The sequence below is a fragment of the Ranitomeya imitator genome, chromosome 5 (genome assembly GCF_032444005.1).
Source record: "Ranitomeya imitator isolate aRanImi1 chromosome 5, aRanImi1.pri, whole genome shotgun sequence".
NCBI classification, from domain to species: domain Eukaryota; kingdom Metazoa; phylum Chordata; class Amphibia; order Anura; family Dendrobatidae; genus Ranitomeya; species Ranitomeya imitator.
This window is the reverse complement of record NC_091286.1, coordinates 443,612,993-443,634,709: the sequence shown is the minus strand read 5'-3', so window position 1 is coordinate 443,634,709 and position 21,717 is coordinate 443,612,993. Positions and strand designations below refer to the sequence as shown.

General features: G+C 46.1%; 1 protein-coding gene across 8 annotated transcripts in view; it reads right to left on the bottom strand.

The window, feature by feature from the left end:
• The window catches only part of OPA1 (OPA1 mitochondrial dynamin like GTPase), a 165,737-nt gene that overhangs the window by 74,286 nt on the left and 69,734 nt on the right, over positions 1-21,717 (bottom strand). For all 8 annotated transcript variants that reach the window (XM_069727167.1, XM_069727170.1, XM_069727163.1 and 5 more), the window contains 7 exons: positions 18,221-18,325; positions 16,191-16,277; positions 15,815-15,928; positions 13,892-13,972; positions 1,795-1,869; positions 1,626-1,697; positions 1,450-1,549 (listed from right to left, as the gene is read on the bottom strand). In XM_069727167.1, the coding sequence (XP_069583268.1) occupies positions 1,450-1,549; positions 1,626-1,697; positions 1,795-1,869; positions 13,892-13,972; positions 15,815-15,928; positions 16,191-16,277; positions 18,221-18,325 (634 nt within the window). The remainder of the gene's footprint in view (positions 1-1,449; positions 1,550-1,625; positions 1,698-1,794; positions 1,870-13,891; positions 13,973-15,814; positions 15,929-16,190; positions 16,278-18,220; positions 18,326-21,717) is intronic.

The following is a 21,717-nucleotide window of genomic DNA, read 5'->3' as shown; positions in this document are numbered from 1 at the left end:
CTAACCCTAGTTCTATCTGTAGTGGGGGAAAAAAAATAAATAAACTCTTTATTTTATTATTGTTACTATCTATGGGGGTGATAAAGGGGGGAGGGGGGGGGGGGGTCATTTACTTTTTTTTTTTTTAATTTTGATCACTGTGAGGTTATCACAGTGATCAAAATGTGCCTGGAACGAATCTGCCAGCCGGCAGATTCGGCGGGCGCACTGCGCATGCGCCCGCCATTTTGGAAGATGGCGGCGCCCAGGGAGAAGACGGACGGACGGACACCGGGAAGCCCGGTAAGTATAAGGGGGGGAGATGAGGGCACAGGGGGGGGGGGGGGCGTCGGAGCACGGGGGTGGCATCGGAGAATGGGGGGGGGGGAGGGGTGGGATTGGGGTTCACGGGGGGACAGCCACACTCCGCCCACGCACTTCCTGCTGCAGCGGTTCTGCATCACAAACCGCAGAAAACCCGCAGATATTTTTTTCATCTGCGGGTTTGACCCTCACAATGGAGGTCAATGGGTGCAGAACCGCTGCAGTTCCGCACAAAGAAGTGACATGGTCCTTCTTTTTTACCGCAGCTATTCAGCGCGGCTTTTTTAGTGAATTTCCGCAATGTGGGCACAGCGGTTCCTGTTTTCCATAGGGTACATTGTACTGTACCCTGCATGGAAAACAGCTGCGGACCCGCAGCGGCAAAATCGCGGCGGTTCCGCAGTTAAAAACGCATTGTGTGAACATGGCCTTAAAGTGAATCTTTTGACTCTCATGCCTCAGGTTTGTCTATTCTATATGTTTTTAGCCAAGTCATCCTTTCGTACATACTTGCCTTAATAAATAAGATTGTGAGTCCATGAGCTGGATCCACTTTATCCAATGAGCCTACCTGCTCCTTGGCAGAGACGCTTCCATGCCCCGGACCGAAAAGAGGAGACAACTATGGTGAGCTGGATTATCTTTCATACACTATGGGCTTTGACTGCATTTGTCAGGATGTTTCAGAAACTTTTGCAGACTGACCGAGAGAGTGGAGAGAAGATTACCTCCTGTTTACCATAGTGATTCATTTTAAGGTTTACCATTTCCATAAAGAGGTCATCCATTAATGGACAATCACTCAGTAATGGCCCAGAGAGGTGAGAAAAAAATAAAATAAAACCAAATACTTACCTCCTGAAGCAATGCTGCGCCTCCATACTCCGTGCTGCAGCCAGATGAAATGGGAATGCTGTAGCCCATCAGTGGGCCACAGAATGGCTAAACACTCATTTGACGCCCCCATACTCTCACCCACTGAGTGTTTCACTCAAGAGACTGTTGGGGGATGCAGTGGTGAGTAACTGGCGGTGCTGGTCTAGGAAGGGATTTTCAATTTTTTTCTCAACTGCCTGGGCTCAAATCAGGGATTGTCCAGTAGAAGATGACCCCTTTATGTGTCCCCTGAATGACCACATCTCTTACCTTGTATACAAAGGATGATGGCATTTGGGTTCTGCATATAAGCTTTGCTGATGCTGAAAATAGTTTCCTTTGTGTCGGGGGCCATGCCCGATGTCACAGTCTGTAAAGAAAAAATGGAGTTATGTTAGGAATATGTTTTACTAGTTTAGAAAAATGAAAAGATTTGTAGTACTTACACTGATTACCCCGGGTAGGTCAACAAGCACCATCCGCTGTATTCCAGGGCCCTTTACACTCAGTGAGATGGTCTGCAAAGTGGACAATGTTATTCTAGAATAAATCAGCATGCATAAAAAGGTGCTTCATAATAATAATCCAAAAAATTGTATATATTGGGGATATTACCTCTGGGCTAACAGTTTGTCCATTCTTGACACTTTTCCTCATTCGCACCTCTATTTCATCTCTCAGAGCTGCAAGCTGTCAATGAGCACAAGCCAATTTACAGATTAACATGGGACAAACAAGAAACACAAAACTAAAAATAGAAGATCAAAACGTGTCCCATTAAACATGCCGCCTGTGACAGATTGGGTGCTTACTGATAGGCAAAATGGGATCAAGAGCAGTCAGAGACTGACACAGGAGGTGGGTTCATGCAGGACTTCTGCTATTGGTGGTGTACAAACTAAATGTAAAGCCTGTACATCCAGGTGGCCTACTACCAACCACCCAGAAAAGACACAAACCAGTGGTGTGTTACAGCACACCGATAGACCAGCAATCCTCACCCTCTATTGTACACACACTTCAGCTCCTTTTAATTCCAATACTGAGACATAAAACAGGCCAGGAAAGGAAGAAAAGACCATCCTTCCAAATGTGACTAGTATTCCATAAACGTCCCGGCCTGAAAATAAGAATTATCAAAGTCCTAAACAAATCACACTTTGGTAGGGATATCCAGCCTTTCTGTATTCTTAAGGGTATGTGCACACGTTGCGGATTTGGCTGCGGATCCGCAGCAGTTTTCCATGCGGTATACAGTACCATGCAAACCTATGGAAAACCAAATCTGCTGTGCTCATGCTGCGGAAAGTTCCGAGAAGAAACGCTGCGGATTATTTTCCCCAGTATGTCAATTCTTTGTGCAGAATCCGCAGCATTTTACACCTATTCCATTATAAGAATCCGCAGGTGTAAAAATGCAGGTGAAACTCCCCAACTACTTTTTTTCACAAGCCCCATCTGTAAGCAGTATATTACAGGGCCAAACAGACTGAGAGCTCGGGAACAGAATTGGAGAAAAAACGTTGGAGAACTTGTGTTGAGTCAGGACATCGGTCTCACTCAATACCTGACAGCCCTCCATGTGTGGCATTAGATAGGGCAGCATGTTTAATATGACAGATGAGCGTAAAGGGCTTGTCTTACACATACAACTATATCTAACGAAAACAAAACGGATTTCTGCGGATCCATGTAGGTTTAATGTCAGTTTCTAGGATCCCAGAGCGTGCTCCAACAGTTACTTGTTGAACCAAAAAAGGACAAACTAACAACCCCTAGGCTCCTGTGTATCACATAGGCAAGCTAGAACTGCACCATTTTACTGAATATATGGAACAGAATAGGCCATTAACGAAAAATAATGTGGCTGTTGTTGTAAATTTCAGAAAGGAATCAATACAGCAGTCAGCTGACACCAGTAGACAGAAGGCTGTATTGATTCCTTTCTGATATGGTATGATTAAAGGGTTATTCCCATCCCTAACATCATAACCCAATATGTAGAATCAATAATATATTATGATTATTAAAGGGAATCTGTCACCTCATTTTTCGCATATAAGCTGCGGCCACCGCCATTAGGGGCTTATCTACAGAATTCTGTAATGCTGTAGATAAGCCCCCGATGTAACCTGAAAGATAAGAAAAGCAAGTTAGATTATACTCACTCGGGGCGGTCCCGGTTCGGGGCGGTCCCAGTTCGGTCCGGTCCCATGGGCATCGCGGTCCGGCGCCTCCCATCTTCATGCGATGACGTCCTCTTCCTTGCTTCTGTTGCGGCTCCGGCGCAGGTGTACTTTGTCTGCCCTGTCGAGGGCAGATCGAAGTACTGCAGTGCGCAGGCACCGGGAAAGGTCCGAGAGGCCCAACACCTGCGCACTGCAGTACTTTACTCTGCCCTCAATGGGGCAACTCAGTACGCCTGCGCCAGAGCCGCAACAAAAGCAAGGAGGAGGACGTCATCCCATGAAGATGGGAGGAGCTGGACCCGCGACACCCATCGGACCAGACCACCCCGCTGGGTGAGTATAATTCAGGCTACATCGGGGGTTTATCTACAGCATTACAGAATGCTGTAGATAAGCCCCTAATGGCGGTGGCTGCATCTTATATGCGAAAAATGAGGTGACAGATTCCCTTTAATATTCCAATTAGAAATGTAGTATAGTTCCTCTGATTTGCTATGTCGATTACCCCATGTTCAAGAAATTACATTAGCTTAAGTATCCATGGTTAAGACCACTAACAATTGTCACTATATAAGTGGTCATAACCATGGAGACCAAAGTTACTGCTATGCCCTGCACATGGGGTAAGTGACATAGCTTATTACTATATATATATTGGTATAGGAACTTGGAGACGGGAACACCCTTTTAATGCTAGGTCTCCACATTCAGGTTTTTGATGCAGTTTTGAAGCCAACAAGACAAATGGATTACAAAATGAAAAGAAAAAGTTCTTCATAGGCGTCCACCATTTATGATAGGGGCAATCCGGGTGTTTGCCTGTATTCAGTCTGTTTTCAAGGGGCATAGCCTGATCCCTGTTGCCAGCACCCTGCTGCTCTCCTATTCAGTCTGAAATCAGAACTCTTGGCCTGATCCCTGCTGCTAGTAGCTGCCAGCCCCCATATTACCAGCTTGTAAAGATCAAAAGACTGACCGTCTAGAAAATTGAAAAAGTTGAGAATACTTCGGGCATAAATTGGCCAATTCATGTGTACCCATCATTCACAATAAGGCAATTCTCCTTCCTGGGAATGTAGGATCCTGCTACAATTAAAAACACCCAAGGCCAAGGTGCTCAGTCAGAGAGCCTAAGTATACTAATATCAAAACACTGACCGTCACTTCCAAACAGAAATCAGGTGTTTACAGGTGCTTACTAAGAGCAGCCATCTCATATACAACCCCTGGCAAAAATTATGGAATCACCGGCCTTGGAGGATGTTCATTCAGTTGTTTAATTTTGTAGAAAAAAATGCAGATCACAGACATGGCACAAAACTAAAGTCATTTCAAATGGCAACTTTCTGGCTTTAAGAAACACTAAAAGAAAATCAAGAACAAAAAAATGTGGTAGTCAGTAACGGTTACTTTTTTTTTAACCAAGCATAGGGTAAAAATTATGGAGTCACTGAATTATGAGGGAAAAAAACTATGGAATCACCCTGTAAATTTTCATTCCCAAAAATAACACCTGCATCAAATTAGATCTGCTCGTTAGTCTGCATCTAAAAAGGAGTGATCACACCTTGCAGAGATGTTGCACCAAGTGGACATGAATTATGGCTCCAACACTAGAAATGTCAATTGAAACAAAAGAGGATTATCAAACTCTTAAAAGAGGGTAAATCATCACACAATGTTGCAAAAGATGTTGGTTGTTCACAGTCTGCTGTGTCTAAAATCTGGACCAAATACAAACAACATGGGAAGGTTGTTAAAGGCGAACAAACTGGTAGACCAAAGAAGACATCAAAGCGTCAAGACCGGAAACTTCAAGCAATATGTCTCCAAAACAGAAAATGCACAAAAAAACAAATGAGGAACGAATGGGTGGAAACTGGAGTCAACGTCTGTGACCAAACTGTAAGAAACCGCCTAAAGAAAATGGGATTTACATACAGAAAAGCTAAAGGAAAGCCATCATTAACACCTAAACAGAAAAAAAACAAGGTTACAATGGGCTAAGGAAAAGCAATTGTGGACTATGGATGACTGGATGAAAGTCATATTCAGTGATGAATCTCGAATCTGCATTGGGCAAGGTGATGATGCTGGAACTTTTGTTTGGTCCCGTTCCAATGAGATTTATAAAGATGACTGCCTGAAGAGAACATGCAAATTTCCAGAGTCATTGATGATATGGGGCTGCATGTCAGGTAAAGGCACTGGGGAGATGGCAGTCAGTACATCTTCAATAAGTTTATGTTGATATTTTGGACACTTTTCTTATCCCATCAATTGACAGGATGATTGGGGATGATGAAATCATTCTTCAAGATGATAATGCTTCCTGCCATAGAGCAAAAACTGTGAAAACATTCCTTGAAAAAAGACATGTAAGGTCAATGTCATGGCCTGCAAATAGTCCGGATCTCAATCCAATTGAAATCTTTGGTGGAAGTTGAAGAAAATGGTCCATGACAAGGCTCCAGCCTGCAAAGCTGAACTGGCAACAGCAATCAGAGAAAGTTGGAGCCAGATTGATGGAGAGTACTGTTGGACACTCATTAAGTCAATGCCTCAGAAACTGCAAGCTGTTATAAAAGCCAGAGGTGGTGCAACAAAATACTAGTGATGTTTTGGAGTGTTTTTTTGTTTGTTTGTTTTTCATGATTCCATAATTTTTTTCCCTCATAATTGAGTGACTCCATAATCTTTACCCTATGCTTGGTTAAAAATGGTAACCATTACTGACTACCACATTTTCTGTTCTTGATTTCTTTTAGTGTTTCTTAAAGCCAGAAAGTTGCCATTTGAAATGACTTTAGTTTTGTGCAGTGTCTGTGATCTGTTTTTTTAATACAAAATTAAACAACTGAATGAACATCCTCCAAGCGGATGATTATTTAATTTTTGCCAGGGGTTGTATGTCCAACAAATAAAGTAGCGCTATAACATGCAAATATGAAATAACAGGATTTTTGGTTGCTTACCGTAAAATCTGTTTCTCGGAGCCTTCATTGGGGGACACAGGAACCATGGGGTGTATGCTGCTGCCACTAGGAGGCTGACACTATGCAAATAAAAAAGTTAGCTCCTGCTCTGCAGTGTACACCCTACCGACAGGAAGCAGGATATTCAGTTAGTGAGAAAGCAGTAGGAGAAGCAACGTGTAAAAGAGAAAGAATAATAATAATCTTCATTTATACAGCTCCAACCAACTTAAGCAGCGCTTTACAGTCTAACAGCTTCAAACACTCAAAGAGCGTTCAAAGAACACAAACCTTAACAGTATAACACAATAAACGGAGCTGTTCAATTTGGGAGGGTGCTGTGTCCCCCAATGAAGGCTCCGAGAAACAGATTTTACGGTAAGCAACCAAAAATCCTGTTTTCTCTATCGCCTCTCATTGGGGGACACAGGAACCATGGGACGTCCCAAAGCAGTCCCTGGGGTGGGAACAGCAGAAAAACTCCATTCAGGTCGGAGGAATCACCACTGCCGCCTGCAAGATCCTTCCGCCTAGGCTGGCAACTGTCGACACCAGGTTGCCGCCTAGCAAAGTTGTAATGCGGATGCCCCATGGAGTACCGCCCAGGAGGCGCCCATTGCCCGGGGCAGAGTGAGTCTTAACACCAGGAGGAATCACTCTGGTCTTGACCCGGTGAGCCTCCTGAATGTCAGGTCTGATCCAGAGAACAATCGTAACCTTGGAGGCCGGCAGGCCTCTTGGCGTACCGTCTGGAATGACAAAAAGACAGTCCGTATTCCTAAAGAAGGCGGTCCTAGACAAATAGATCCTCACCGCCATGACCGGGTCTAGCCTGTTCAGCGAATGCCCCAGAGAATCGATCGGAGCAGGACAAAAGGTGGGAAGGACGATTTTATGCAAGTAAAAGGAGGACACCAACCTGGGAAGAAAAGGTGACGAAGGCCGTAAAACTACCTTATCCCGGTGAAGACCAAGAAATGGGGCGACAGGAGAGCCACCAACTCCGAGGCACGCCTAATGGAGGTGATGGGCACCAGAAACACCACCTTGCAGGACAGAACAGACAGTGAGGCCTCATGGGGAGGTTCAAAGGGGGAACCTCACTGAGCCTCCAGAAACAAGATTGAGGTCCCAGGGATCCGCGGGAGTCTGGTACGGGAGAGCCGCATGCGCCACACCTTGAAGAAAAAGGTCTGATCTGAGAACGGGACGTATATAAATCTTTGTACCGTGATAGCCAGTAGCTAAGGACCTCTGAAAGGGACTTCAGAAAAAGGATGGAAAGGGTTGCCATTTGACCCTTCAGAGAACTAAGGGCAAGACCGGCATCAAGTTCTGCCTAGAGAAAACGGCCAAAATGGAAGGTTGCAACTGCAAAGCTGTTAACTTGAGCCACCAAGAATTCTGTGGCAGATGGGTCCCTGGTACAGAAGATCTGACCAGACTGGGGCCTCCAGTGGGAGTTCGCGGGGAGATGGACGATCTCAGCGAACCAGACCCTTCTGGGCCAATGTGGTGCGGTCAGAATGATCGGCACCCCCTCCGCCTTGATCTTCAACAGCCTGGGAAGAAAGGGAAGGGAGGAACAGAAAGGGAAGTACAAATTGCGACCCAGGAATCGTCAAAGTATCGGTATCCACAACAAGAGGATCGCGGACTTGGAAACAAACGGTGGAACCTTCCTAAACAGGAGATCCGTGTCCGGAGTTCCTCATCCAAGGCAAATTTGAAGGAAGACCTCTTGAATCAGGGACCTCTGTCCTGCCGCAAGACCGTCGCGGCAGAGAAAACACTGCGGCCTAGTAAACCACGCCGGGGATATGCACTGCAGATAGTGCCGAGACAGTCGCTATTGCCAAGAGACTGATTCCCTCCCTGGCGGTTGACATAAGCCACAGCTGAGGCATTGGACGTCTGGATTCTGACTGGCAGACCTCTGAGAAGCCTTTCCCAGAGACTCCGGGATAGAAGAAAGGCCCCTATCTGAAGGGTATCGAACGGCGGAGAGGACTCTTGCTCCGACCAACGCCCCCTTCAATGACGGATGGCGAGAAAACGTACCCCAGCCGGGAAGGCTGGTGACCGTCGTCACCAACTGCCTTGGGAGGACCGGACCTGGGGAATGAGAGGGGATGACAGCTACCAGTTGAGAGGCTATTAGAATCGGTCGGACTGGAGGATCCAGAGACAGTACAGATGTGTCCCACTGAGGAAGGATGGCCTGCTGAATTGGTCTCAAGTGGAACAGCGCAAAAGAGAACGCTTACGGAGCTGTCACCATGCATCACAGGAACGTCGTAGCTGAACGGAAGGAACGCAGCCGAGGGCCCTGCAGAGAGCGAACTCCGTGCGGAGAATTGCCTGCTTCTCGAGAGGATAAACCCCCGGCGGTGTCGAACAACATGCCTAAGAGTACGAGACGCTGACTCGGAACGAGACAAGACTTTGTTCTGTTGGCCAGTCACCAGAAACGGGACAGGGAGTTGAGGACGATGGTCAGACTCTTCTGGGCCTGAGGCTTGATGAGGAGACAACAAGGTATGGAATGAGCACTAGGCCCCTGATACTCAAGGAAAATCGGGACATGGAGCAAGGCATCTTGGATATCCATGGAGCACAGGAATTCCTGTGGATCCATGGTAGCCAGGACTGAACAGAGGAACTTCATCTTGAAATGCCGCAGGCGGAACCTTCTGTTAACTAACTTCAGAGACAGAATGGGTCGAACAGCGCAGCTCTTCTTCGGCACTACAAGCAGGTTTGAATAGAAACCTGAGAAGCGTACCAGCTGTAGGACGGAAACAATAACCTCCGAACAAAGAAAGAAGGAAATGGACGCAAAGAAATCTGGGATCAGAGGAGGATTTTCAGAGGGCGGGATTCGAAGAAGCAATTCCGGGCCGCGAAGCGAACCGTATCTTGTATCCGGAGGATACCACCTCCCTGATCTAAGCGTCCTCCACCGGAGCCAACCAAACATCCCTGAAAAAGGCAGGGGATGCCCGCCCAAACTGGAAGAAACGCTGGGCCGTTAGCACGAATTATGCCGAGGAAGATCTGCCAGGTGAGTTGTGGAAACGCCGGGAAGGGATAGGCGTAAAGCCTTTTCTCTAGCCAGATGAAATCGCAGTCTGTGTTAGCTAGAGGAATCTTCCGACGCCGCAAAACAGCGAAAGGACAAAGGGAAGTCGTGCCTCCCATGGCGTCATTAACAATTTGTTCCAGCATGTAGCCAAAGAGAAAGGCCCCCTGGAAGGAGAGGCGGTAGGCGACTTCTTGAAGACAAGTCCACCTGCTGCGTCGGATGGCCACCATATTGCTGGACGCGTGAACTGCACAAGCCGCGCATCTAGGGAGGCAGATACCAAATATTTCCCTGCATAGGAAGTTTGGTCTGTCAGGCCAGCTAGCTCCCCCGGAGGAGCTCCAGCCGGGGTGCTCTTACAAGGCTGTTTGGTCCATCCATCTATGGTCCCTGAGACCCAGGTAGAGGCAATAGCCGAGGCACAAAGTAGAAACAGCCGTTTCAAAGGCTGATTTATCCAGCGGATCTATAATTATATCCTTTGAACCCATGCCGAGTTGGTAGACAGTCTGGGAACTGACGAGTCAAGAATTGCCGAGGAATCAGTCCAGTTAGCGATGAGCTCAGGACAGAAGGAATATAGGATGCCGAGATGCTTCCCTGTCTGAAAGCATCTGGTATGGCTCGCATTTCCCCTAGCAAGTACCACTACAAATTCAGTGTGTGTGGGGCAAAGACCTTGGAAGGTGGTTTGACCGTCTAAACGAAAACCGCCTGTTCTGCGGGTTCCGTAGAGGTATCCATGATGCTTAGGGTCTGGTTGATCGCATCTGAAACTTCCTCTGCAAACATGACCGAGGAAGCCCGTCTCCCTCTCTCTCTCTAGAGAGAGAGAGAGAGAGAGAGGAGGATCAGGAAGAGGGACTCTCACCGGTCCAGACCAGAGGGCAAGATGGACCAGGAAAGAAAGGTGTCAGACGTCCCTGGGGCTGATGGTGGACGTCCTGGTCTCCTCCAACCGACAGGCTCTGGAGGGCGAGTGGGTGGGGAATGGAGCTGGGACCGAACCTCTAAGCACGCTTGTGTGCTAGGATCATGGTCCTACTGTCGGATCTATGAGGATACGGGGTGGCAGTACATGGCGTACTCATAGTCCATAATGCGGGATTACAGGTGTGACTGTTCACCCTGCATCCCTCCGAAAAAAAAGGAACCAAGAATTTTGCTCTTGTAGCCTGAGTTGAACAGGGCTGGAGAGAGAATCCTCTGACCCACTAGAAATTGCGGTCAGGCACGGACACCAAGTACGTGACATCCTGGTGAGGTCCTCCCCAGAATGAGACAAAGGGAAAAGCCCAGCCAGGGATAGTCATGGATCTCGGTCTCACCCGGGGTAGGGACTCCTGGAAAGGGACCTGCTGCAGCTGACAAGAGGAAGCAGGAGGACGGGAACGCTCTCCTTATAGGATAGGCCTGGGAGCAGACCCACTAAATGACGCCCGAAGGTTAGGGGAACAGGAGAGGGGAGTAATAGACTGCATAGCAGAGCTACTCACAGAAATAGTAGAGTCCTGTAGACTGCTCCCGGCTGTAGCTGCGACCGGCGACATGGCAAAGGTCCAGGGCACCAGCGATGAGACGGCAACCAAAGGAGGATGCAGGGGACCCCGCCGGAGAAAGCGTGTGCTGGATTCGGCTGCAGTCTGGATGAACCGCCGATGGTGACTGCTGAAACGTGCGCCCTGCTGCTATGTGGCACCAAGCAGCGGCGTAGAAGTCATGGGCCCGGGAGCACCAAGATGGCGCCGGTGGGCGGGGAGTAAAGAGATTGTCGGGCGGGAGAAAGCCCGCCCGAGAAAAGCGGAAGTGAAGGAGTGCGGTACCGGAAGTAGGCCCCGGCAGAAACCGGGACCTAAATTAGAGGCCGCCGGCGCCGCCGGAAAGGAGACCGCAGCCCCGGAGCAGTGCGCCGCAGAGCAGCACGGCCGCCTGCCAGGGCCGCCAGAAGGACCGAAATTGCCAGGGTCGCGGCGCCGAAGTAGGGCCCAGCCGAAGCCGGGGCCTAAATTAGAGGCCGGCGCTGCCGGAAAAGAGACCGCAGCCCCGGAGCAGTGCGCTGCAGAGCAGCACGGCCGCCTGCCAGGGCCGCCAGAGGGACCGAAATTGCCAGGGTCGCGGCGCCGAAGTAGGCCCCAGCCGAAGCCGGTGCCTAAATTAGAGGTCGGTGCCGCCGGATAGAGGAGATGCCGCCTCGCAGCGCCAAAGCCCGTAGGAAGTAAGTAGCGCGTCAGCCTGCCAAGGCCGCCGCGCAGGCACAGGATGCATTGCAGCCCAGGGGGAAGCGGTGCCCCTGTAAGAGGTGACATAGCGGCCGCCGAAAAGAGCGGCCGCAGGGATGAGGGGGATTAGCTAAGGGGGAAGTGCGGCGGCTTCCACCTCGCGAGATAAGCTCATCTAGGGGCCCCTGGGATCCCTATTAAAATAAGGTCAGCGCCGCCACAGAGGGTCGTGCAGCGCGCCTTAGGAACCTCTACTCCCCCACACTGAGGGTGGGCAGGGAAAAGGTCTGGGGGATATAGGGAAAATACTCACCTAGTCTGCTACTAACCTGAGGGGAATGAGACGTCCACGGAGCTGTGATGGACGTCCTCGTCTCCTCCAACCGACAGGCTCTGGTGGGCGAGTGGGGGGGGGGGAGGGAGCCAGGACCGGACTTCTAAGCATGCTTGTGTGCTAGGCTCTTGGTCCTGGAGAGGGATCTATGAGGATACGGGGTGGCAGTACACGCCGTACTCAGTCTCTTTGTGGGAGTACAGGTGTGACTGTTCACCCTGTATCCCTCCGGAAACCTGAAAAGAAACGACGCACATTGAGGTAGATAAGGGTCTAATGAAAGATCCGTGTCCACCTCCTACTGACACTAAGCTAAACTGAATATCCTGCTTCCTGTCGGTAGGGTGTACACTGCAGAGGAGGAGCTAACTTTTTTATTTGCATAGTGTCAGCCTCCTAGTGGCAGCAGCATACACCCCATGGTTCCTGTGTCCCCCAATGAGAGGTGATAGAGAAAAAGGAAATTTGAATTGCATTACTGCTCTAAAAATTGGAAAAATGAAGGATACTTCGCATAAATTGGCCAATTCATGTGTACCCGGCAGCCACGATAAGGCTCTGGCTGAGCACTCCATCCCTCAGCCACAGATCCTACCATCCCATATAAATGTAGGCTTCAACCCAAAAGAGGATTCACATTAGACAGGTTCCCAGCAACAAGCGTCGCCTTATCGTGGCTGCTGGGTACACAAGAATTGACCAATTGTATTCTCAATTTTTCCAGTTTACTAGAGCAGTAATGCAATTAAAATTTCATATATTTCACGTTTGCATGCTACAATGTTACAAAGTGCTACTTTCTTTGTTTGCTATCTGCTTGTAGTCAGTTCGAGATCAGGGGGCATGACCTGCTCCATGATTTAGGACTGCAGAGAAGGTGATATTATCAGGGGGTTGGCTGTTGCCAGGAGAAGGCCATGCCCCCTGAAGTGTGACGTTAACGTCTTCGAAGAGGAGGTGGGGAGAGCCAAGAAGCAGTTCCAGCGTCACAGCATTACAGCTACTGTCAGGATGGAAAACAGCACTAGTCATGTTATACTAAGAGTATGTGAAAGTATGAGCATTAGGATATTTCTCTCTCACCGGAGTACCCTTGTAAAAACTGACAGAAATCTGAAGGTGGAAACCTTGCCTAAAACAATCTACATTTCCTGTCAAGCCTCCAATTTTGCAGAGGGCAAAGTCTTAAGAAACTGCAGTTGCTCTGCTGAGTCCCATGTTAGGGCGGGCAGGCAGGTATAGATCAGCAAGCTAGAACTGCTGTCATCTCACATTCCACAATGTGGATTCTCAGTGTTTTCTACATTGTATCACTTTTTCCTTAAACCTATCCTGCCTAATACTTGTTTGAGCCAGCAGGAAGAAATCCATCACAAGCAGGAGGCAGCGCCGTTTCTCACAGTAATACAGTGGGCTCTCAGCACACTTCGCTTACATAGGTTTATATGTGCAGCTAATCATTGCATGGATTCACCTTCTTTATTGCGGCGCTCTCATAAAAAAAAATCAGAAATTATATTTTTATAATTCCCTTTTAAGTCCTAACTAGTGATGAGCGAATATACTCGTTACTCGAGATTTCTCGAGCATGCTCGGGGGTCCTCCGTGTATTTTTTAGTGCTCGGAGTTTTAGTTTTTCTTGCCGCAGCTAAATGATTTACATCTGTTAGCCAGCTAAAGTACATGTAGGGGTTGCCCGGTTGCTAGGGAATCCCCAAATGTACTTAAGCTGGCTAACAGATGTAAATCATTCAGCTGCGGCAAGAAAAACTAAAACTCCGAGCACTAAAAAATACACGGAGGACCCCCGAGCGTGCTCGAGAAATCTCGAGTCACGAGTATATTCGCTCATCACTAGTCCTAACAACTAAACTTAAGCAGTTTTCCTTAATTTTAAAAGTTTTGCTTACATCCGACTCTTTGCTCAGATCAAACTCCCGAGAGCTATCCTTAAATATAGCAACATGGTGCGGTCCTTCACTTAATGTGACCTGCAAGAACATGGAATCAAAGAATACTCAAACACACACATTTCTGATACATGCTATACATATATAGAATCAATATCATCCGAACTGTCAGCATTATTCACTATACCATTCAATTGGCCTAAGCCTTAAAAATGACCAGGACAATTCGTCCACACGGACACTCCTAAATTACATGGATACGGTAATTTCTTGTATGTATCTAGACTAAGAGTATTTTCTTTGTTTTCAGGATATATTCGCGAACTCCAGATCTCAGATATGAGGCATTAGTGGCTGCTAGTTAGTCATTTTGGTTATGTGGAACTTTGTTGTCACACAGTAATACTATTAGATTGTGCTATACACCAAACATGACCATATAGCTGCACTAGCATTTTATATATAATGATCCTCATATAATTATGTATGTACTATCAATATAGAATAACATGCCCATTCTTTGATCTTAATCTCGCATGAATACAGACAATGACATTGTTGTTGCGGGTGATTTTTTTTTCTATATTCATTGCGGAGCTACATTACCCATGCCTGTCACTTTGGATCTTTGGCTATAAACACCTGTGTGTTTGCAATAAGATGCTTTAATATGTACTATGTAATTTAGCCAATATTTTTGTAAATTATCAATACACTTTTATTTTTTTAGTACTCTTGAAACAATAGTGGATGTATACTCCCTGTCTATTGCAGGAATTATAGTATTCATGTACTACACACTTACACTGTAATTTCACCTTCCATCGCCCGCACTAATACACTGCATACACAGGCAGGAGCTTAGCTGTAATACAGGGTGGAATCTGTAGGACTACGAAAACCTAATGACTGTCCTGCCAGCAGATATTAGGATTTTTGTATGTCCTAGGCTGTATGCACCACTGGTAATGAATTCTGAATTTTGCATCTGGTTTCCCATTAAAAAAAAATTCCCCAAAAACAATGAAACAACAGTCACTTTAGTATTATTCACGGCAGTGGCGCTAGGCCTTAATACCAGACGTGGACAGGTGTGTATTTTTTTTTTTTTTTTTTTTTTAAAGAAACCATCCACACAATCTAACAAACTACTTTAACAAAAAAAATGTTGAGGTATACATCTGACACCCAGGTAGTGTTGTGCAAGTGTCATAAACTAGATATGGCCAAGTGCACAAGACCTGCCAAATGCCTGACTGCTGCTTCCATGCTGCACGAGGCACTAGGGATACTGCACAGATGAAAGGGTTTTCATACTTGCAATTAAACCCTGCAGTAATAGACGTCTAGTCATACTCTATGCTGCTAACCTACTAAATATGTCAGCAAGGACAAGGGGGCAAATGGAAGAGAGCATGGCTTCAAGTTCAGATACGCCACATTAATGTGCGCAAGTACCTTGGGCCACTAAAAATGTGTCCTTTGGGTTTTTTGTGTGGCATTGTGGGCAAATCCTTAAAAATTTTTAAAAAAAACAATTAATTAAATGGTTGACATATGTAACCCTCTCCTGAATAATTGAGAGTCCGGCCCAGCAGCAGTGTCGGAACACTGGCCAGGTCTGTGTGCTCTCCATGCTATATGCAGGAGCAGCTTGGAGGATGTCCGCCAGCAGAGAAGTGACTGCCAGCGTGCACTTCTTGGCTAGGAAACCTGCCACCTCTGATACCGGCTGTGCTGACCAATAACCAAGGTAAATAGCACTACCTTAAAAAGATAAAAATCTGTCCTTGGTGAGAATAAAAAGAATTTTTAAGAGGCAAAATTGGTGAGCTGCTTGCTCCATGCACTTTGCAATTTTATCTATGATTATGTGAAAACCCCTTTAAAATCAATATAATTTAATTTTATCCTTATAGATACCTTAACTGGAGAACGAGTCATCATCTCTCCAGATCCCCGAGGGAAAATTCGGGCCTGGGCTATCATTTCCAGGACACTGGTCTTCCCTGCACTTTGGTCACCAACCACAACTACCTGAAAGGCAACACACAATTACGTTACCATGTTTAATAGTACCGGTACATGAAAACATTGAGATGATTATAATGGGTGCAAGCAGAAAAATAATTCCTCATGTTACCTATTCCCTTATGGAGACACGTGCCAAATGTATAAATCTTGGCAGATATCCCCTGATAGAGGCTCACATCAGAAAACAACAGAAATAAACAACCTAGACGAGCTTTCACATAAAAATATACATCTAAGAATGTGTGACGGCCCACCAGTAACATACCCGAGGCAAGTGGTCTTGTGTGTTATAGTTGGCATCGTAATCGGAGAGGATGTCCAGCACCTCAGAGTACATATCAATAAGGGATTTCTAAAAGATACATGAAGAAAACGATCAATGAAAATATCTAATGAAGCTACTAATAAACTTCCATGAGTTCAGACAAGGAAAAACAAACGACAAACAATTATGGCACATTAGCTCCAGCATGGGCGATTTGGGGAAATGATCCGCTTAATTTTTACACAAATCGGCCCTTTACACTACAGCGCTGGTAACGCAGGCAGTTCAAGCCCACCATTACACTGGCAATGATTCCTTCATGACAATTCACAAAGCAGAAGTTTTCTGCCTTACAGTCCTGTGAAGGACTTCAAAGTTCATTTTTATTGTCCCACTAAAAATGAAGCACATAGCATATGGTCTCAATATGGCTTCCTATCATTCTGTGTCTGCAGTTCCTCTGCGTCTCCGTGGTAAGAGATTACACAAACCCTGTGTAGTCTTATAAAGGTACCTTCACACATAACGATATTGTTAACGATATCGTTGCTTTTTGTGACGTAGCAACGATATCGTTAATGAAATCGTTATGTGTGACAGCGACCAACGATCAGGCCCCTGCTGGGAGATCGTTGGTCGCTGAATAAAGTCCAGAACTTTAAGGCCCCTTCACATTAAGCGACGCTGCAGCGATACCGACAACGATCCGGATCGCTGCAGCGTCGCTGTTTGGTCGCTGGAGAGCTGTCACACAGACCGCTCTCCAGCGACCAACGATGCCGGTAACCAGGGTAAACATCGGGTAACTAAGCGCAGGGCCGCGCTTAGTAACCCGATGTTTACCCTGGTTACCATCCTAAAAGTAAAAAAAACAAACACTACATACTTACCTACCGCTGTCTGTCCCCGGCGCTCTGCTTCTCTGCTCTCCTCCTGTACTGTCTGTGTGAGCACAGCGGCCGGAAAGCAGAGCGGTGACGTCACCACTCTGCTTTCCGGCTGACCGACGCTCACAGCCAGAGCAGGAGGAGTGCAGAGCACAGCGCCGGGGACAGACAGCGGTAGGTAAGTATGTAGTGTTTGTTTTTTTTACTTTTAGGATGGTAACCAGGGTAAACATCGGGTTACTAAGCGCGGCCCTGCGCTTAGTTACCCGATGTTTACCCTGGTTACCAGTGAAGACATCGCTGGATCGGTGTCACACACGCCGATCCAGCTTCACTGGTAACCAGGGTAAACATCGGGTAACTAAGCGCAGGGCCGCGCTTAGTAACCCGATGTTTACCCTGGTTAGCCATACTCTCTTCTGATAGTCCTCTTCTTGCTATTCATTTGTTGCTAGCAAATAGATGGGGCGTAAGCTCTGCTTACATTACATTTCTTTACTTCCTATATAGGGATCCATTCGATTTTATTTTTTTTTGACCAACTTTTGATGGAGCCTTCAACATAGATGTAAACAGGGCCTTACCCCATACTCCTCTGGAAGCAGTTTACATTAATAGGATCAGTTGATGAGATTTGACAATCTGGACGTTTTTTTTTTTTTGTCTGACAGGGACTAAGGAGACCCCCATTCAGCCAAGTCTACATTCACACATCCGTTTTTTATGCAAGTTTGAAAAATGGATCCATATTTCCAAACCGTTCAACTCAGAGCATGTCCTACTCTCATCCATTTTGCAGATCAGACTTGGCCATTAAACTCTATGGAGAGCGTATAAAACGGATGAATCACGGAAACTTTACTTTGTCCTTCAGTGTTCCATCAGCGTTACTGATCCATTGTTAAGTGTTAACGGACACATAACAGTTCAGGCAGTCCAGCTGCTTTAGTTTTTAAAGACAAATGAAAAAACAAAACGGATGCAACTCAGACAAAAATGGATGGCACACTAGAGAAAAATGGTCCTTAAAATGCTACTTAAGTATATAACCAGAGATGTGCCATGTCTGAAAGTGTATCAAACACAAGTGACATATCTGCAATATTTTATACTATCCATGTACTTCTCTCTAATGTACATTACCTTAAGTTTCCTTTGATGAATGCCTTTATCATCTCTTTGAAGCACTAGTTTCCTCAGATCTTTGTTTTCTTTCTCAAGACGTTCAAGAATCCGCTGGTACTTTAACTAAACCATAAAGAAAAAAAAAATCAGAATTGTCCGAGACATAACCTGTACTCTAGAATACAAGCCGTTCTGCTTTTTGTTTAGTCATTAGGAATATTCCCCAGAATTCAATGTCTAAGCGAATACAGTGAAACAATAAGACAGAACTTTTCACATTAATATTCAGCAGAACTCACAAATCATACTACTAAATTACCGTAGTGCTGCACAAACGTTATGGCCCCATATAGTGCTGCACAAACGTTATGGCCCCATATAGTGCTGCACAAACGTTATGGCCCCATATAGTGCTGCACAAACGTTATGGCCCCATATAGTGCTGCACAAACGTTATGGCCCCATATAGTGCTGCACAAACGTTATGGCCCCATATAGTGCTGCACAAACGTTATGGCCCCATACAGTGCTGCACAAACGTTATGGCCCCATACAGTGCTGCACAAACGTTATGGCCCCATATAGTGCTGCACAAACGTTATGGCCCCATATAGTGCTGCACAAACGTTATGGCCCCATACAGTGCTGCACAAACGTTATGGCCCCATACAGTGCTGCACAAACGTTATGGCCCCATACAGTGCTGCACAAACGTTATGGCCCCATACAGTGCTGCACAAACGTTATGGCCCCATATAGTGCTGCACAAACGTTATGGCCCCATATAGTGCTGCACAAACGTTATGGCCCCATATAGTGCTGCACAAACGTTATGGCCCCATATAGTGCTGCACAAACGTTATGGCCCCATATAGTGCTGCACAAACGTTATGGCCCCATATAGTGCTGCACAAACGTTATGGCCCCATATAGTGCTGCACAAACATTATGGCCCCATATAGTGCTGCACAAACATTATGGCCCCATATAGTGCTGCACAAACATTATGGCCCCATATAGTGCTGAACAAACTTTATGGCCCAATATATTGCGGAACAAATGTTATGGCCCCATATAGAGCTGCACAAACGTTATGGCCCCATATAGTGCTGCACAAACGTTATGGCGCAATATAGTGCTGCACACACGTTATGGCCCCATATAGTGCTGCACAAACGTTATGGCCCCATATAGTGCTGCACAAACTTTATGGCCCCATATAGTGCTGCACAAACGTTATGGCCCCATATAGTGCTGCAAAAACGTTATGGTCCCATATAGTGCTGCACAAATGTTATGGCCCCATATAGTGCTGCACAAATGTTATGGCCCCATATAGTGCTGCACAAATGTTATGGCCCCATATAGTGCTGCACAAATGTTATGGCCCCATATAGTGCTGCACAAACGTTATGGCCCCATAGATGCTCCATACAGACACTTGCCCCATTTGCTATTGCTGCAATAAAAAAAAATAAATCACATACTCACCTCTCCGTCGCTCAGGCCCCAGGCACTTTCAATAGTTACCTGCTCCTTGTTCCGGTGCAGCTCCATCTTCCGCACTGACGTTCAGCAGAGGGTGCGCATTAACTACGTCACCGCGCCCTCTGACCTGAGCGTCACTGCTGAAGACAGAGCGACGCCTGGAACGAGGAAAGGTGACTATCGCGCAGCGCTCCCCTCCCCAATATACTAACCTGGTCCTGGCGCTGTGCAGGTCCCTGCTTCCCCGACGCCGCAGCTTCATCCTGTAATGAGCGGTCACCGTTACCGCTCATTACAGTAATGAATATGCGGCTCCACCTCTATGGGAGGTGGAGCCGCATATTCATTACTGTTATGAGCGGTACCATGTGACCGCTCAGTACAGGAAGAATCTGCTGCTGCCGGCACCGGGGAAGCAGGGACCGCGCCAGGAGAAGGTGAGTATAATTTCACAGCCCCCGCTCCCCCCTCCCCTGCCGACCCCTGCGTATGACTCGAGTATAAGCCGAGAGGGGGACTTTCAGCCCAAAAAAGTGGGCTGAAAATCTCGGCTTATACTCGAGTATATACGGTATTTTTGAATGCGAGAGAGGGAGAGAAAGAGCTTTCTAATGCAGTCCTTGTGTAATCTACTATCTCAGGCCATTTTCTCTACTCTATAAGAGAAAACCGCATGCACTATCCGGATATGGTGCCTTAGTAGGGTCCAAAGCCATATATAGAGAAAGAAACTTTGGCACTCAACTTAAATGAGGTTTTTTATGATTTTATTGTAGTCATCAAAATCAACGTTTCGGCCTCAATGCCTGGCCTTCTTCAGTAACTACATGCAAGGAAAAGTTTATTATAATTTCTGTAAATACACAACATGTTGGTCAACCAACGTGTAAACAGTGTATAGCAAAATAAAGTATATACAAAAAAAGAGAAGATATATATCGGTAAGGCCTAATAGTACATTTGAGATCCATAGGAAGCAGGGAAAATAACGTATTATGCTCAGAGAGAATTAGTGTACAATTACTAAGAAGAACATGGGGTCCATTTTCCATTTTGTGCATATTCCAGCTTTACCGATTGTTCTTCTTAGTAATTGTACACTAATTCTCTCTGAGCATAATACGTTCTTTTCCCTGCTTCCTATGGATCTCAAATGTACTATTAGGCCTCACAGATATATATCTCCCACTTTTTTTGTATATACTTTGTTATACACTGTTTACACGTTGGTTGACCAACATGTTGTTTATTATCATTTCAGTAAATACACTTTTCCTTGCATGTAGTTACTGAAGAAGGCCAGGCATTGAGGCCGAAACGTTTATTTTGATGACTACAATAAAATAACAAAAAACCTCATTTGAGTGCCTAAATTTATCTTTGTCTATCTTCTCTACTCTGTGACGATAGTGACACTATACATGTGTTATAGCAGAATGCAGCAATTGTTCTCTTCTCTCTATATAATGATGTGGTCTGTATGATTGCTCCCCCCACAGATCCTGCCCTGATTTCTCATGACCCTGTCTACATTGATGTGGGACTCTCCCCTTCATTTGCAATCAGCGTTCTCCTTCTCTATAACCTCCTCCCTATACACAACATGAAAGACTGAAGTCTATGGTCGTCATTCACGCACTTCCCATTGGGCCAATAGCTCCTTCTCCTGACTTCCCATTTATAATGTCTATGTATACCCTTTCAGCAGAGCATGCATTTGTGCTGTATGGCACGTTCTAATATAGTGGGCTATTGTATGGTCATTTGTACCAGGGCATGTTCTAATATAGCATACTACTACAACTCTCCCATTCAGATAATATACCTCGCTGTGTATATACCACTGTTGTCACTTTACTTTACATCCCCTGATAGGGATATGCACTGCTTTCACTTTTTTCAAAAGGATTTTTATTCACACATTTGTTGTGTTTTATACATTTTTTCATATTTTTCACTTTAGTGTTTGTATTTCACATACATAATATTTCACAATTTTTTATGGGTCATATGTGACTTTTTTCTTG